This window comes from Petaurus breviceps, unplaced genomic scaffold (assembly GCF_028583685.1).
Source record: "Petaurus breviceps papuanus isolate PSGF00001 unplaced genomic scaffold, PetGlider_PUasm1.0 140, whole genome shotgun sequence".
NCBI lineage: Eukaryota > Metazoa > Chordata > Mammalia > Diprotodontia > Petauridae > Petaurus > Petaurus breviceps.
The window spans coordinates 50,301,863-50,317,487 of NW_027185698.1; the positions used below are offsets into that span (position 1 = coordinate 50,301,863).

A 15,625-nucleotide genomic window follows, 5' to 3' on the forward strand; every position below is an offset into this window, starting at 1 on the left:
AAGCCTTGCCCAGGGCCATGCATCTTGCTAGTAAGTGTCAGAAACAGGCTTAGAGGCCAGGTTAGCTCACTCTTAAGGCCAGTGCCCCATCCATTACACCACCTGACTCTGATTTAACTTCCTCCTAGGCCTTGTGTCCTCAGTCACCCAGGCTGACATTACAGGTGCTGCCGGTATCTGAGTAAATGATGGCTCCATCAGGCTGTTATCTTGGGCAGAAGGGCAATGCAAAGAGCCCAGAGGTGAATAAGCAGAATGGAACAGGATGGAGTGCATTTGGGAAATGGCAATGAGCACTTCCCTGACACAAAAGCCGGTCTTTTAAATACCATTATTCTCCCAGCACTGAATCCCAGTGGTTGTGAATCATGGAATGCCACCCTGAGCGAAGACTCCAAACTGCGGGACCCCAGAGGACGATGAAGAACTCTGTGGTGGGTGGGAGTGGGTTGCAGCACATTTTTACTGATGGTTTGTATAGGAAAAGTGATGTAAAAAAGTCATCAAAGAAATTTATGTCCAGCAATGGAAGTGGACTAGTCATGCAGTGAGAGGAAGGGCTAGCAGATGGACAGCCTGGGTGCTCTAATGGCATTCACAGAATGTTAAAAGACCTCAAGGAAGGCCCTGGGGCAGGATCGACTTGCAGATTTATGAGAGGGCAGGGCAAGAATTACCCAGGATGAGGAGACATGAATGGATTGAGCTCTAGGCCAGCTGAGTGCTCACATCAATGAGATAATGGAGCCATTGATATATGAAGGTACAATAATAAGGAGGCTCACCATAAATATAAGAGGTCACCCTTGTTTGGTGCTTTGAACCTTTCCAAGGGCACAGAGTCCCATCACTGGAGCCTCCCATCAGTCATGTGACAGAAGCAGGGCAGGGAAAATTACCTCTCCAGTCTCTCCCCCTCCCCTATCCACTCTCATTCAGCTGCTTTCAGTGTTGTTCCTTGTTTGGTTTTGTCCCTCACCCAGGCTAGAAATGTGGTGGCTACTCTGTAGGCCTGATCCCAACACAGGTGAGCAGGGAAGCTCTGACCTGCTCCAGCTTTCTATTTTCACCTCCTAGGCTCCCTCTCAGTTCCTGTAATACTTTCTTGGATTCTGTTTCAATGACCATGCTCTGCCCTCTTCAGCCCTTCTCCCTCTTACACTGTGGAGCCTAGAATTAGACATGGCAATTTTCAACTGACTGTGATCGAAGGCAGCCTCCACCCCATCCTCCTCTTCATGCTGCCTGGCCCCAGCAGCATTCGCCTGGGACACTGCCAGCTCCTTACCCACTGGGAATCTCCTTCTTCCACCTTGTGCCAAAGCCCTGGCTTTCTCCCTTGGACTGCATACTCTGCTCAGGACCCTGGTGAGCTCTACCTGCAGGCTTTGGTTAAACTCAGCCAGAATTCATCCCCTGCCTCTCCCTTCCAATTCTTATTTGTCCCCACAACCCTCGTCATCCATACCTAAGAGTGTTAGTCCCAAAACATGTAGTTTATGCTATTATGTGACAACGTCCAATAAGATCCAAAGCCCAAACTAATCAATCAAACTACTTTGCTTTGCTCTAAAAATGCCCTTTCTTGTGTCAGCAACTCCAAAGACCAGATGAGGCTGAATAGTGACACTTCTCTTATCTTTCCTAGAGGTCCGTGCTGTGTGGGGGCCGCTCAGGTATCCTGGGATCGTAATTTTCAACTGACACTACTTTGTCAATTGTTTTGTCAATCTGTATTTACAACTAAGAAAAGTCCTTACTAAAAACATATGGAGGCCATAAATCTGAAGGAAACAGACACCCTGGGATTGTCCTAAAACATAAAAATGCTGTCATTCTTCTATCAGACAGTCAGAACTTAGGTTTTGGCTCCTTGTATGTACAAGCTTGCTAGCTTTGTCTAGTTTTAAGGGAATAAATGATATAAACATATATCACCTAGCCTGTTTGTCTCCTGATATGTGTTAGGATTGATACGTGTTAGGATTCCATCATTTTATTTTAACACAGAAAGAACAGAAAGGCAAGGAATGTCTGGCAGTGAAACAAGGCCCTGGCCCTGATTCAAAAGACCTAGTGCACCCTTCAGTTACTCCACCTCTAAATCTCTGTCCAGCTTCACTGGAGTGTTGAAATGAAGGTGGGGAAGGGCTTTGTAACTGTAGGGTGCTATGCATGGTGAGGGATTAACATTCTGAATTTTACATACCATAATAATGAAATGTTCTTAAAAACCATTCATATAGTTTTTTAAAAGGCAGCTTAGGATGGATTTTCGTTCTATGAATACACACCTAGGGAGGCGTAGGTGTCTTTCAAGTCCTCCTTGTCGATAAATCCATCTCTGTTCTGATCCATGAGGGTGAATGCCTGCAAACAGGCCAAGCAAAGCAGCGGTGAGCGAGGCAGGAGGGGAAGGGGAGAGGAAGGCCCTGACTGTGTCTCAGGAAGGCAGCTGCTATTTAAAGGCCCTTTCCTGACTCAGGCCTCATGCATATGGTCACAGAGAGGGACACGTGTGTGTATGTGTCTCTGTCTGTCTGTCTGTCTTGTCTTAATTAAGAATACTGCATAGACCCAGGTATTACCTCAGCCCCTTCCATAAACTGTGGGCTTGTGTCACTTTAAAATCAATCCCAAATAGGAAAATCAGGATCTACACTGATGGTAACATAAAGTGAAATTTACTTTTCCACTTTACAAAAGGATTCCTAGATTTACATGTAGGTGTGCCTTGGGTTTTTCTGAAAGGAAAAGTTCTTAGGAGAACCTGGGGCTAGTTAGGGGAGGGGGAGAGAGAGGGGGCATAAAGGTGAAATGGGAAGGAGACTTACTTCTTTAAATTCCTGGATCTGTGTCTGTTCAAAGTTGGAAAAGACATTGGATGAGGCCCTCTGAGCACGAAGAGCGCCACCTTCCTTCTTCTTGGTCTTCCTGCTGGCCTAAAATGGGGGCAAGTAGTTCAGAGGCGGTCAAGGGGTCCCTGAAGAGCATTAAGGATTCCTTCCCCCAGGGGCTAGGAGGCCCTGGGAAGAGCATCATTGACTCGTCTTTCCTTCCCTCTAGCTCAAGAAGACAAGGTATTTCAAGGGTCCTAACTCAAACCAATCATTCTTTCTGTTCCCCGAATCCCATCCTCTCCAACCTCTTTTAGAACTTACTTCAAGAGGTATCCTCTTCTTAGGCACCTTTAATGTCTCCCTAATCACTGCTTCCTTTCCCCTCTGGTTATATTTTTCCCAATCACAAAAGAGTTTTTCCTGCTCACACCCTGGGGTCTACAAATAGATTTTAGGGCATCAGTGAATTTATTTTTAAATATTTTGATAACCGTGATGCAATATAGTTTCCTTAATAATTCTATGTATTGGGGCAGTTAGGTGGTGCAGTGAATAGAACACTGGCCCTGGAGTCAGGAGAACCTGAGTTCAAATCCAGCCTCAGACACTTAACATACTTACTAGCTGTGTGACCTTGGGCAAGTCACTTAACCCCAATTGCCTTGACCTCCCCCCAAAAATCCTATGTATTTTTTTGACTTTTAAAAATACTGTTCAGAGATGGGGGCCATGGGCTGCCCAAGGGGTCCACAATACAAAAAAGGTGAAGAACCCCTGACATAGGCTAAAGTCCCATAATTTTCCTTCCCTTCATAGCTAAGCTGATTTTAAAAGTTTGCTATAGTGTCTCTGCTAGACTCCCAACTTTCTCCTCAGTCCCTTGTAATTGAGTTTCCACTCCACTCCCCTAGTGACGCTGAATTCTTTAAAGTCACCAATGACCTAATTATCAAACTGAAGGGCCTTTTTTAGTCTCCTCCTTCAGGTTCCCTGCAGCACACCAGGTACTGCAGTCTCTTTCTGGATTCCCTTTCCTCTTTTAGCCCAGAGTCCCATACTCTCTTCATCTCCTGACCTTCTCAGCCTCCTCTCGTGGCTCCTCACCTCCTCTCTGACCCCTTAAAGCTGATATTCCTTGGGGCTGTATCCTTGACCATCTTCCCTATATGCATTCTTTCTCTTGGCAACCTGATTCATTTCTATAGTTTTAATTCTCCTCTTCCCTGTCTCATCAGATAATTGCCAAATCTTTATCCTTGGTCCTGAATTCTAGACCTGTAAAGGATGTCTTCAGTGAGAGATTCCATCAGCCTCTTAAAACCAGCATGGCCAGCAATGGCTAATTATCTTGGCCCCAAACAGTTTCCTCCTTTTGACTTCACTGCTTCTCTCTGCAGTGCCTTCATCACTTTCCCTATTTAATCCATCACCAAATCCTTCCAATTCTGCCACTGATGGTCTTGCCCATATCTTCTTCCCTCTACTCCTTCTGCCACCCCCTTCTAACAGACTTTCATTAGCATCTGTCTGGACCAGTGTAATAGACTTTTAATGGTTCTTTCTGCCCTTTCTCCCTCTTCCAGACTCCAGCAACAATAATCTCTCTTATTCATAAAGTTGGTCATGTCCCTGTTCAAATGTCTTTAGTGGTTCCCTATTATCTGAGCAAAGGCCAGACTCCTCTGCCTTGGATGCCCCCACAACCTGCAGGGACCTTTTTTAGCCTTGTCTAATACTATTTGCCTTCATGAATTCTATACTTCAATGAAATTGGACAACTCTCCCCCCCAAAAAATTCCCCACCCTATATCCTATATTCTCCTGCCTTTATAATTTTGCTTGGAGTGTTTGAGGTGACTGGAATGGCCTCTCTAACTACTGAGTTTCTACCCCACCTCCTCTTTAAGGACCATCTCTAAGGTCACATCTTCCATGGAGCCTTCTCTGATTTGGAGGTCAGCCGTGACCAAACTCAGAACTGGCTGGGGTGAGTATTAACTCTCTCAAGCTTTCCTTCCCTGGAAGAGTTAAGTGGGATAATTAGACAGTATAGATAGACTCCACAATTGGTGGTAGGGGTTTCTTATAGGACACACCAATGTCATCCTTGGGCCCTGGCACCCTGTGACACTTACCATTTCTCTGGATCAAGACTCTCCTTCTGGTACAGCTCTTGCTCTTAGTCTCCTGTACCCCTGCAGGCCTCCTCTGCTGTAGTGGGAAGGGAGCACCATGGGTCTTAAGTTCCTGGTAGCCAGTCCCTCAGGACAGCTCAGGCTTCAACTTCAGCTCCACTCCCTACATGGGCAGGCTTGCAGATACCCACAGACCCCAGGGACTGAACAACTGTTGTGCATGTTTAGTGGGGGTGATAGAAAAGTGAGATCCAAGAAGGAAAACCTGGCAAGGATACATGTCTGAGTATGGGGAGGCATTCTGAGAAGGAAGATGGTGAGAAGGGTCTAAGGGCCAAGAAAGGTGAGGGGAAAGGTACATGTGAACAGAGAGAAGGTTTTGGGGGAAGAAGGCAATCCTGAGCAGGGAGATCATGGGGTCAAGGCAGAGAAACCTGGAGGTATGTGTTTCTGAGCTAAGAGACCGAATCCTACAGAGTACTCTGAATTGGGTAGTTAGGTCAGAGGGAAGAAGAGGAAATATTAGAGCAAGAAGATCAGAGTTTTGGAAAGGGGACTTTAAGGAGAGAGGGGTGCCATTTCAGGGTTAACAGGAATAAGGTTGTCTGAGCAAGGTAATCTGGACCTATACAGTAAATGTCCTATTTAGGGCAGGAGAAGCTGTCTCTGAGTACTGAGATCTATGTTAATTCTCCTATCCCTTCCTCTTCCACCCCCAAAACTTGGAAGAACAACAAAAAAATGCAAATAATGAAAACCCTAAGACTTTGGGGCCAAGAAATTGAAAGCAGGAGTTCTTGGCTTTTTAAATGACATGAACCTTTTTAGCAGTCTGCTATAGTTCAGGGCCCCTTTTCGGAATAAGGCTTTTAAATTAATTCAATGTTACAAAGGAAATCAGTTATATTTAAATAGTTATTGAAACATTAAAAAAAACAATAAGAAATTCTGATTTAGAGTTAGAAGGAAGAGGAAGGATAGAATGTCTTCTTCCATGGGGCCATTTTACCGGTCTTGTGTCTCCTTCCTCTCCCCATCCACTATAGAATCAGGTCACAGAGTGGCCTCTGTGATCCCACCAATTTGGGGATATTTGCTTTGTAAGAATTTCATGTAAGACTTTGGTCTCTGTCCTTTCCCTTTCTTTCTCTGTGCTACCTTCTTCCCTGGCAATGATGAAGAGAAGCCAAAAGACCTTGCTACCCTTCCCCAGCAACTGTGACTCACGAAAGCACAAATGTCTCCTACAAGTTGCTTTGAAGGGTCAGGGATGACAGTTCTGGGGGAGATGTCTCTGACAGGTTCAGGGAGAATCTGAGGAGCAAGCTCTAAAGATAGCAACCATGATGAGAGGCTGGGTCCAGAGGGATGATCAAGATACAGGCAGAAGGGTTGCTGACTGAGCAGCAGAGAGGAAGCAAACCAATAGACAACTCCCCAAAACTTACCCCAGGCTTGGGAAAGAGGAAAGTGTAGAGTTAAGTGATGATATCCCTACCCTACCACCCCTCCTCCCACCAGACCCTCTTTTATCTTTAGTAAAAGTGTCTTGGGAATATTGTGGTCCTGTTTGACCATCTTGGGAATATCAGAGCAGATGAAAGAAGCAGGAGAAAGGGATTTATCTCCACCTGCCATTCCCCAGAGTCCTATGGGGTTTGGAGTCTGGTTTTTCTTACATCTGAAGCTATCCCTTCCCCTGTATGCTTATTCTAATACAGGAGTGTAGTGGCAACCACACTGGCATACCCAGGATAGCTGCTAGTTCATGTTCTTAGATCTGCTTTACTAGGAATGATAGCTGTTTAAGGAGTTCAATGATCTTTTTAAAATTACATTCATCACTTCGGGGGAAAAGTCAGTACCCTGAACTTCAGAGAAAATACAATCAGAGAAATAAAAACCAACAGACAGGGCTTTGACTGCCTGAATCAACTATACACTTTACATACATCCCTGGATAGAGACAGCCTTTACATCTGAGCAGTCAGAGAGCTCTGAACATAAGGCCACTCAGAATCTGACCAGGGAATTTCGAGTTCCTTCTCATAAGTGAGTCCCCAAAGCAAAATACCAATTCAGAGTATATATGCTTCTCGAAGCTAGAAGGCATCACAACCCTCATGACTCAGTATCTAATTAGAAATTAGCAAAAGGTGTGAAAGCCTTCTTACAAGCAAGCCTCGCCCTCAACAAGCTTCCCTTAATGAACTCCCCAAGAGGTCCATTGATGGGCAGGGAAGATTTTAAATTCCATTAACATTACAAGGAGTTGTTGATCTGCCTGCTTTATTTAAAGTCTGGTTGGGGAACTGCAGTAAATCTGCATGAAATACACCTCTTTTAATTTCACAAGGTGGATTTTGTCTCACTATATATCTCTAGTCCATCTCCAGAACTTGAAAAGGCAAGAGAAGAATGAACAGAAGTCCCTGAGTAGACAGGAAGAGATGAGATCATGGGCTTGAGTAGAGGGATAAGATTTAGTAAGAAGGAAGGAAGGACCAAGCAAGGTGGTTGATACCCGTCATCCCGGATGCTGGGAAGGTTGAGGTTGGTGGATTAATTTTTAAAGTTCTAAGCTATGGTGATCCTTTGAGAGTTTGGAGTTACCGGGCTGCCTAATGAGGGTCAAATTGGCCTGTGTCAGAAAATGGAACAGGTTAAAGCTTTTGTGCCAATCAGCTGTGGGACTGTGCTACATACAAGTGATCAGACTTCTAGCCCTGGTGAGTTAAGACAACTTTATCTCACAAAGGGGAGGGCAGGCACTACCACATATTTTGAGCCCAAAGCAAAAGGGGAAAGGATGTATAAAGACAGATTTTGAAGTGTGGAGAAGATAAGGAAGAACTCACATGGGATGTCTCTCAGTTAAGCAAAAGGAGCCTTTATCTTCTAAGGTAGAATTCAGATATTGAGGTTATAAAAGGAAGACTGGAACAGCCCTTCTGGGAGTTAAAAGATATAAACAGCTATCCTCAAAGGAAGAAATCCATATTACTAACAGCTTAATTGGGGAAAAAAAATTTCCAAATTACTGTTAATTAGAAAATTGCAGATTAAAATAACTTTAAGGTTCTACCTCATACCTATAAGCCTGGTAAAGATGGCAAAAACAAGAAAATGACAAATATTGGAGGGGCTGTGGGAAAATAGGGGCATTAATGCATAGCAGAGTTATGAACTGGTCCAGCCATTCTGGAAAGAAACTTGAAACTGTACCCCAAAAGTCACTGAATTGCTTACCTTTCAACACAGGAATGCCACTAATTATAGGTAATACTTATAAATATATCACTTTAAGGTTTACAAAGCACTTCATAAACATTATTTTGTTTTATCCTCATGACAGCCCTGGGAGGTAGGTGTTATTATTACCCCCATTTTACTGATGAAGAAACTAAAGCTCAGAGAGATTAAGTGATTTGCCCAGGGTCACACTGGTGGTCAGTGTCTGAAGCTGGATTTCAACTCAGGTCTTCTTAATTCCAGGTCCAATGCTCTATCCACTAGACCACCTAGCTGCCTTTCACTACCAGGCCTATATCCCAAAGAGATCAAAACTAAAAGGACATATATGTACAAAAATATTTATAGCAGCTCTCTTTGTTATAACAAAAAAAACCAGAAGCTAAATGGGTGCCCCTCAATTTGGAAATGGCTGAACAAATTATGGTATATGAATGTAATGAAATATTCATGTCATGTGAAATGATGAAAGGGATGGTTTCAGATTATCCTAAAAAGACTTGTATGAACAGATACAGGATAAAGTGGAGCAGAACAGGAACAACGTAGATAATAATTTATGAATTGTGAAGACAAAGACCTTTGAAAAACTCTGATTAATGAATGCAATGACTAACCGCTCTTCCAGAGGACCGATAAAGGAAGCCTTCTGATAGAGAGGGGATGGACTCAACATGAATCATGAGTCATACTTTTGGACATGGCAAAGGCAGGAATTTGTTTTGTTTGACCATGCACATTCATTGCAGGGGTTTTATTATTATTTTTTGAGAGGGAGGTAGGATATTAATTTAAAAAAAATAAAATGTTAATTGAAAAAAATTTAAATTTTTTAAAAAATATACCATACCCTGGGGAGTGTGATAAGGAATAAACAACAGCAAACATTTATTAGATGCAAATAATTATGTTCATGGTGTCATATTAGGTTACTGGAGATGGAAAGACAAATGAAACAGATTCTGATCTCAAGAAGCTTATGCTTTGCTGGGGTGGGGGTGATATAGATTGTGTACAAAGATAAGTAAATAAAGAATCACAAAATCTAAAAGCTAGAAGTCTTAGAAGGTATCTACCTCATCTAACCCTTCTACAATATTCCTAAGTTAAATTCTCTTGAAGACCATCCCCTCCCCAATAACACAGAGAATTTATTTATTTATTTATCCAAGACAGCCTATTTATTGTATTTGTGGATAGCTCTATTAGGAGTTTTTCTGTGTACAAGAAGCTGAAATTTGTCTCTCTCCACACTTTGCCCATTTTCCTCATTTTCTGCCCTCTGGAATCAAGGAGATCAAACCCAATTCCTCTTCCACATGACAATCTTTCAGATAATGGGAGACAGTTAACAGATCTTTTCTCTAAGTCTCTTTTCTAGAGTAATCACCTCATTTCTTTTAATTGTTCCTCATAAGACCCTCTTGTTCACTCACCTCTGGATACTCTACAGTTTGTCATTGACCTTTCTAAAATGTGATGCCCCGAACTAAAAATAATATTACAAGTGTGATTTGATGGGAAGAGTACAGTGAGAAAACTGCTTCCCTTATTCTACCTCATATTTTAATTCAGCCAAGGAGAGCATTAGTTTATTGATTGCTATATCACACTGTTGACTCAGACTGGGCTTAGTGTCCACTAAAATATTCATCTCTTTGAAGTAGATTGTCTAGCCATACCTCCCTCATTCTGCATCTATAAAGTTGACAAAATGACTTTACATTAATCTCTATTAAATTTGACCCGCCCAGAGGATCTTATATTTATCATCCAACGTATTAGCTATCCTTTGGAGCTTTGTGCTATCTGAAAATATGAAAAAAAAAATACCATTACTCTTTTATCCAAGTCACTGGTAAAAATATCTAAAAAACAAGGCCAAGCACAGATCCCTGGGGCATTACACTGGACATTTCCTTCTAAGTTGACAAGGAACCATTAACAATTAACTCTTTGGGTTCAGTCCTTTTCACTAAGTTCAAACCTAGTTAATTTTACTATCATCCTTTTTGTTGTTGTTTAGTCATTTCCAACTCTTCATGACCCCATTTGGGGTTTTCTTGGCAAAGATACTGGAGTGGTTTGCCATTTCCTTCTCAAGCTCAATTTACAGATGAAGAAATTGAAGACAAACAGAGTTAAGTGATTTGCCCAGGGTCCCACAAATAGGAGGTGTCTGAGGCTAGATTTGGCCAACATTCCACCCACTGTGCCACCTAGCTTCCCCTTAACTATTATCCTAGCAAATACTAGCCAGATTTTTTTGATTGCATACCCCCAACAGTAAAAGGTTTTTAATCCCACCCCCAATACTACATGTATATATATATTTATAAATTATTTTCACATGTCAATAATTACTATGTATTATCAAACATAAAAATTAGATGTTTTTGAACGATGAAGTAGTGAAACGGGCAGTTGCATGCTCCAGGAAGAATCACTTGGGTAACTGTGTGAAGGATAGATTGTAGAGGGGAGGTTCTTGAGATAGGAGGGCAATTAGGAGGCCATTAGTAAAATCCAGAAAGGATGTGATGAGGGCTTTAACCAGGGTTAAATGAATAGAAAGAAGGGAACAGTTGTCAGTGATGGTATAGAGGTGGGTCAGGCTCAGGAGGGGAGGTGGAGGGCTTGCACAGAGGAGGTAGAATTTGGGGGAATAAGGGTAGGTGCAACTGTGGAAACCAAGTATCACAACCAACTCTTGGCAGGTAAGGTGGGTTGCTACCTATCCCATACCTTTTGGGGTCAGGTCTCTCCAGCCCCACTTCCATTTTGAATACCACTCATCTAGTTGACATCTCTCTACCTTTGCCAAAACCAAAACCAACAAACAAAATACCATGAGACTTTGTCAAACGCTTTGCTAGAATCTATGATGTCCAGCAGCCCCCTCAAAAAAGGAAGTGACTCCCATGCTGGTCCCAGGTGATCACTGCTTCCCTTTCGAGATGCTCACCGACCATCCCTTTAATCTGGAAAGTGGTGGGTTCCTCGCCACTCACGGGCTTCAAGTACAAACCAGAGATCCCAGGTCAACTGTAGGACACAGAGCGAGGGCAACCCTTATCAGAGGGCCGTACCAGGTGACGTCTTGGACACAAAGGTCACACAAATGCTTTTCACTCAGGGTTCCCAGGAGCCCCAGCAGGAACCACACCTTAGGGCCAGCCTGGAAGTCACTCCAGGTGGACCGGAGAGGTGCATGCGTGTAGGCAAGCTTGTGCCGGCGGCGCGCACGCCACTCCGACCCCGCCCACCTGTCCAGGCGCGCACGCCGATCTGGCCCCGCCCACCTGCCCAGGCGCGCACGCTCCCTGCGTCCTCGTCCTCGTTTCTCCAACCACTCCCCTTCCGTCCTTACCCTCCACCATCTCTGCCCTGCGGCTGCTCTTTCTGCTTCCGGGTCCAGGGTCAGCGAAAAAAAATGGCGCCCCCCGTGAATGTCTCCCCGCTCATCAAGGTGAATCTCCACTTTATGTTCACCCCAGGCCTCCGGGAGGAGGGAGGGTGGGGAGGAGGAGAAGGAGGCCCGGGAGGGTAGGACGCAGCCCAGGGTTACCCCCCCCCGCACACACAACCTGTCTTTGCTTCCCTGCCCCGATCCCAGGTGTCCGACCCCGCGCCGGGGGAGGGGGAGTGTGTGAGGGCGCGCCTTTGTCCACGCGCGCGGCTCCCACTGATCCCCGTGTCTGTGTCCTTGTGTCTCCTGCAGGCTGGACGCTATTCGGCCCTGCTCTTGGGGATAGTCTACGGTTCGAAGCGCTATGGTGAGTGACCTCTGACCCGGCGCGTCTCAAGCCCCTGCTCTTCCCTGTGGCTAGCGACCCCCCTATCCCGGCTGCCCCTCCCCCATCGTTCTTGGTGGCCGACCCCCGAGGAGGCCTGAGCCTGGGGGCCGCGCCTGCCGCCCGCCCGGCGACTTGGGCTTTTCTCCTCCTGTTTTGTGGAAGGAGGGAGGCGGGGTCTAGTCGCACAAACCAGTGGCAGAGGTAGGACCCGAACCCAGGGCCGGCACTCATACCACCACTCCGCGGAGCTGACTTCTTCCTCTGGGCTTCGGTTTTCTTACTCTTAAAAACGAGAGCAAAAACCTCTGCCCCCAACACCCTCGTTCCTAGCATTGAGTACTGCCCTTGTCGCGTGTCTTCAGTGGCTCCCTAGTTCCCGGTGAAGGCCAGGCCACTGGGCCTTGAATGCCCCCACAGGCTGGGGTCGCCCTCCCCTTTAGCCTTTGTGAAAGCCTGGGTGGGAAAGGCCTCCTGCAGCTGGGGAGGGTCCCCTTGGGAGGCGCTCTCGGATTTCTGAGAGAGGCAGCAGACAGGGAGAAGCAGGTCTGGGGGTAGAGCCCATGTATCTGACTGCAGCTGCTTGTAAACCATTGCAGCCTCTGCTGTCATGATGTGTGAGCTCTCCTGCAGGCTTCGCCCCTGCTCTCACTTACCTGACAGCCCCTGGGTAGGAGGAGGTGTGTGCAGCATAGGGAGCTTATGTCAGGGCCAGACCTGGTGCTTTTTCATTCACTGTGGAAAAATTTGTTGGGAAGGCACAGAGTATAATAGGCCATTTTGAGCAGGCATTTCCGTTTCTGCATTTTGCATGATTAGGATTACATGATTACAGAATCTAGAGTCCAAAGGGACTTGAGCAAACCCTAGTCCTACTCATTCTTTTTTTTTTTTGAGGGGGGAAAGCAGGGCAGTAGGGGTTAAGTGACTTGCCCAAGGCCACACAGCTAGTAATTATTAAATGTCTGAGGCTGGAACTGAACTCAGGTCTTCCTGATTCCAGTGCCAATGCTCTAGTCACTGGACTACCTAGGCACCCCCCTACTCATTCTTTTCAGGTTGGGGAAACGTAATGTAATTTGCCCAAAGTAGGAGAGTCACAATTGGAACCTAGATCCTCTGACTCATAATTCTTTCCTTGAATAATGTTTTTCTGCATGATTAAGATCATGATTCACAGATTTGAAAACATGCAAAGTGAATGATTAGTATTTGTCCTTAAGAATAAGATAAGGGAGGTGGCACAGTGAATAGAGCACCAACCCTGGAGTCAGGAGGACCTGAGTTCAAATCTGGCCTCAGACACTTAACACTTTCTGGCTGTGTGACCTTGGGCAAGTCACTTAACCCCAATTGCCCTGCCCTCCCCCCCCTCCAAAAAAAAAGGCAAAAAATAAATAAAGACTAAGATAAGAAGAGAGGCTAGCCTCAAGGTAGAGGATACCAAAGCAGGAAATCTGCAGGAGATGCTGATGATCTGGACTCCCATTCATCTGTATGCAGCCTCTAGAACTATATTCTATATCTGGTCTACATACATATGTATACACATGCACATGGAATAAAGCTATGTGTACAAATATGTACACATGCATATGTATACTGTGTATATATGTACATATGCTTGTTTTCCCTCCTTCTGTTCTACCATCTGCAGTCTATCCTGTAACTCTTCAAAGGCTCAGGAGGGTGAGCTTCTTCTAGTCACTGTGCCACCTAGGCGCCCCCCTACTCATTCTTTTCAGGTTGGGGAAATGTAATTTGCCCAAAGTAGGAGAGTCATAATTGGAACCTAGATCCTCTGACTCATAATTCTTTCCTTGAATAATGTTTTTCTGCATTCCATTCCCTTGTTCCCAGGGGCTAGGCCAATAGAACCATGATATTGGGGAGAATCTATGTTTTCTCACTTTATAAATTTTAAGAAATAAGGCCCTTTTAGAAGTTTTAGAGCCTGGTACCAGTTTGCAGAGAAATAACTCTGGCATAAACACCAGTTACAAATATGATTGCAAGTGAGGTTTATTCCTTCATGAATTTGTGAAGGAATTTTGGTTTATGTGTTTATGTGTAATGTGCCCAAACCAGCAACCAGAGTCAGAGGAGTCTTATGTAAAAGTGTTACTGTCAGAGCCAGGCTCTGGCTAATGGACCCCCAAAACGATGGCGTCTGAGCTCATGATGTTTCTGGATATGTGGCATGGGGGTGTCATTGACAAGCCCCTGTGGAAATGGGATTAGGGTGGCCCACTTTATGTTCTCCACAAATAGCTGGAATTTTTACCAGCACTTTAAGGTTTATGAAACCTTTGCATGTATTACCTTGCTTGTGTCTCACAACAATCCTATGAAAGCAGGTGCTACTAACATTACAGATGGGGAAATTCATGTCTGAGGAGTTAACAGGCTTGTTGGGGTCACAGAACAAGTGTCTTGAGGATTTGAATTGGGTCTTCCTGACTTTGAGTCCATCACCAACTCCGGAGCCAAGCAGCAGAGCCTCTTAGGCCTCTGAGGGCAGTATAACGTTCTGTCTCTAAATAAATTGGCTGAGGGAGGTTTTTTTCCTTAACACAGCTTATCTAAAGCCACGGGCAGAAAAAGAACGGAAGCTAGCAGCAGAGCAAAAAAAGAAGGAGGAAGAACTGAAGAAGGCCCAACAGAAATTGGAAGAAGGTGCTAAAGCAACTACTGTGATTTTATAATTGGAGAGAATTCCCTACCTGCCCTTGTATAAGGGGAATGGACTAGAGCTGCAGGCCAGGGGGTGGGGCTGGAGCTTTCTTCTTAAGGAGCAGGCAGAGTGGTGGCCACAGTAACTGTTTGTCCTATGCAGAGAAAAGGAAAGGGGCCATCTTTCCAGGGAAAGGTCCTGGAGGATCTGCAGCTGTTTCTGTGGCTTGCTCCTTAGGGCATTGGTGAGGGCTTTGTTCCCTGGAGACTCATTGACTGCTGTTTTTGCTTAGGGTTTGCCTGTAATGACCCGAATTTTTCCTCAGTTCAAAGGATAATATTAAATTAATGAATCCTTAAAGGGTTTCACTAAAAGCATGACCAGAGGTATCCAGGAATTGTGGCATTTTCCACCATCCTTACTCTTCTAAATGAAATCAGAATATTTTGAAATGCTTTCTAAAGAAAGCAGTTGACATAGAAAATAGATGAGCCCTGTTCCTGAATTTGATTTAAAACGGAAAATAGGCAGCCTGATGTATAAAAGGTTTTTTTTTAATATTACATTATTAGTGTGGTTATGCTTTTATAAGATAATAACTTGTTCTTTTTCCCCCCCTTTCTAGCCCGAGGTGACACCATATTGAAATAAGAGATTGGCTGTGTTTTCTTCTGCAAGAGTTGTGGTCTAATAAAGCTTTCTATTGATGTATTCAGTGTTGTGGCTCTTTCTTGCTATCTCCAATTATAGTTGAATTTAACAACATAAGACTCCTGCCCCTTTCCGTCCCCCTGCTCCTGTGACCCTGCTGCCCAATGTTCTGTCTGAGGGGGCCAGGGAGTGAAGGATGGTGGGTGAGGAAGGTGAAGCTACCATGATGTCACCCAGAGGTCAGCCAATCTCCATTTTCTCCCCACAGTAACCATTTAG

General features: G+C 44.7%; 2 protein-coding genes across 6 annotated transcripts in view; one reads left to right on the forward strand and one right to left on the reverse strand.

Moving 5' to 3' along the window:
* The window catches only part of MYL5 (myosin light chain 5), a 23,500-nt gene extending 12,046 nt beyond the window's left edge, over nucleotides 1-11,454 (reverse strand). Inside the window, exons 1-3 of one of the 5 annotated variants that reach the window (XM_069072703.1) lie at nucleotides 11,317-11,454; nucleotides 2,835-2,942; nucleotides 2,295-2,370 (exon numbers count right to left, since the gene is read on the reverse strand). In XM_069072703.1, coding sequence (XP_068928804.1) covers nucleotides 2,295-2,358 — 64 coding nt within the window. In that variant the 5' untranslated portion in view covers nucleotides 2,359-2,370; nucleotides 2,835-2,942; nucleotides 11,317-11,454. Of the gene's footprint in view, nucleotides 1-2,294; nucleotides 2,371-2,834; nucleotides 2,943-4,975; nucleotides 5,142-11,075; nucleotides 11,096-11,192 lie in introns of those variants that run through there. The other 4 variants (XM_069072695.1, XM_069072678.1, XM_069072688.1 and 1 more) reach the window with 4 other exon arrangements.
* ATP5ME (ATP synthase membrane subunit e) lies at nucleotides 11,424-15,406 on the forward strand. The gene is made up of 4 exons (XM_069072657.1): nucleotides 11,424-11,696; nucleotides 11,949-12,003; nucleotides 14,599-14,697; nucleotides 15,321-15,406. The coding sequence occupies exons 1-4, from the start codon at nucleotides 11,439-11,441 to the stop codon at nucleotides 15,344-15,346; spliced, it is 438 nt and encodes a 145-aa protein (XP_068928758.1). The 5' UTR covers nucleotides 11,424-11,438; the 3' UTR covers nucleotides 15,347-15,406.
* The last annotated feature ends 219 nt before the right edge of the window (nucleotides 15,407-15,625 follow it).